Source organism: Chenopodium album, chromosome 8 (genome assembly GCF_948465745.1).
Source record: "Chenopodium album chromosome 8, dcCheAlbu1.1, whole genome shotgun sequence".
NCBI lineage: Eukaryota > Viridiplantae > Streptophyta > Magnoliopsida > Caryophyllales > Amaranthaceae > Chenopodium > Chenopodium album.
Genome location: NC_137841.1, coordinates 2,399,784 through 2,401,421, shown reverse-complemented (window position 1 = coordinate 2,401,421; position 1,638 = coordinate 2,399,784). Strand labels below are relative to the sequence as shown.

The following is a 1,638-nucleotide window of genomic DNA, read 5'->3' as shown; positions in this document are numbered from 1 at the left end:
TCAATGTGTTTCAACTTTGCTGACTGAGGCATACCCCAGCCTATGATGCCAAATAGGAAATGATACAGTATTCCTTTTTGATGTTGCACTGAGAGAAGTATAGCTGCAACTATCACTGTCACCTTTGTTCAAGTGACCAACCAGTTGAGTCACACTCAAATTCTGATCAAATGGTTTGTTAACCAAGTAATACAATCCATTTTTCATTTTTCCCAAACCTTTGATTTTGTTTGAGTTTATGTCTTTGATCACACAGTGACTTCCATAGAAAACCACTTCACATTGAGAGTCTTTCACCAGTTTGTTTACAGATAGAAAATTGTGTTTGAAGTGTGGCACACAAAGTACATTTTTCAGCACCAAAGAATTGGCAAGTTCAGCAAAGCCAATGTGTGAGATAAGAGATGTGTCTCCAGTTGGCAAATTGATTTTCAGCTGTGGATGGACTTGCTGAGGTTTTGATAAATTTTGCACTGATGAAGTCATGTGATCTGAGGCCTCGGAGTCAATTATCCAGTCTTCACACACACTAACAGCAGAGAGACAGGACACCATTCCAGAGAAACATTCCAGTTCTTCATCTGTTTCTTCTCCTTTTTGTTGCACTGCAGCATTAGAAGATGAACTATGTCTGAGGAGTTTAGCAAACTGCTCTTGAGTCAAGGTGATGCTGCCACTAGTGCTTGTGCTAGCAGCTGCTGCAGCCCTGGGAGAAGACCTCGCTCCAGACCATTTCTGATCTTGATTTTTTTCAGCAGCCTTGGTCGAATTTGGAGCAGGATGTGTTTTGTGTTTGTGGTGCCATTTTGGATACCCAATGACACTCCATCACCTTTTTTGGGAGTGACCCTTACCACCACAAGCTCCACAAGTCAAGTTTTTCTCATTTCCCTGACCAAATTGTTGTGTCTGTTGCCTGCTATACATGGCAGAACTGCTAGGTTCAACAATACCAGAAAAATCAAGAATTTCCCTCTGGCTTTCCTCTTGTTGCAACATTGAACAAGCAGACTCAACTGTGGGAAGGGGTGTCAACATCAAGATTTGACTTCTCATAGCACTGTAGTTGTCATCTAGACCATTTAAGAACTGAAAAAGTCTGCTCTCTTCTTGATATTTTGCAATAACATTTAACAAGTTTCTCACATCTGCTGAGTTTTCAGATACAGTAGGCAATATATTCATAGCATCCAGCTCTTCCCACAAACTTGTTAAGGAAGTGTAGTATACATTCACAGATTCATGATTTTGCTTAAGATTATATATATCTCTGTTCAGTTTATACTTTCTAGAGCCATTAGCCATTGAAAAACGTTTTTCTAATTGAACCCATGTCTCTCTATCAGTACTAACATACAAGACAGATTTCTTTATAGTGTCAGATAAACAAGCACGAATCCAAGAAATTACCATGGATTTGCATGTATCCCACTGTTCTGATTTAGCAACATCAGCAGCATATGTAGATCTCAGCACACTGCCTGTTACAAAGCCGAGCTTTTTCTTCGAAGAGAGTGCAATCTCCATCGATCTCCTCCAAGATCTGTAGTCAGCTGCTCCTGTAAGCTTATCAACAGAAATGGAGTAAGAACCATCATTCGGATGTAAATACAAAGGACTGGAAGTATCAGCAGCCAT

The 1,638-nt window shown here is 40.1% G+C and overlaps 1 protein-coding gene across 1 annotated transcript; it reads right to left on the bottom strand.

The window, feature by feature from the left end:
- On the bottom strand, positions 1-1,638 carry LOC145642574 (uncharacterized). The gene is made up of 2 exons (XM_081693773.1): positions 855-1,638; positions 1-740 (listed from the first exon to the last, which is right to left on the bottom strand). The coding sequence occupies exons 1-2, from the start codon at positions 1,636-1,638 to the stop codon at positions 1-3; spliced, it is 1,524 nt and encodes a 507-aa protein (XP_081549899.1).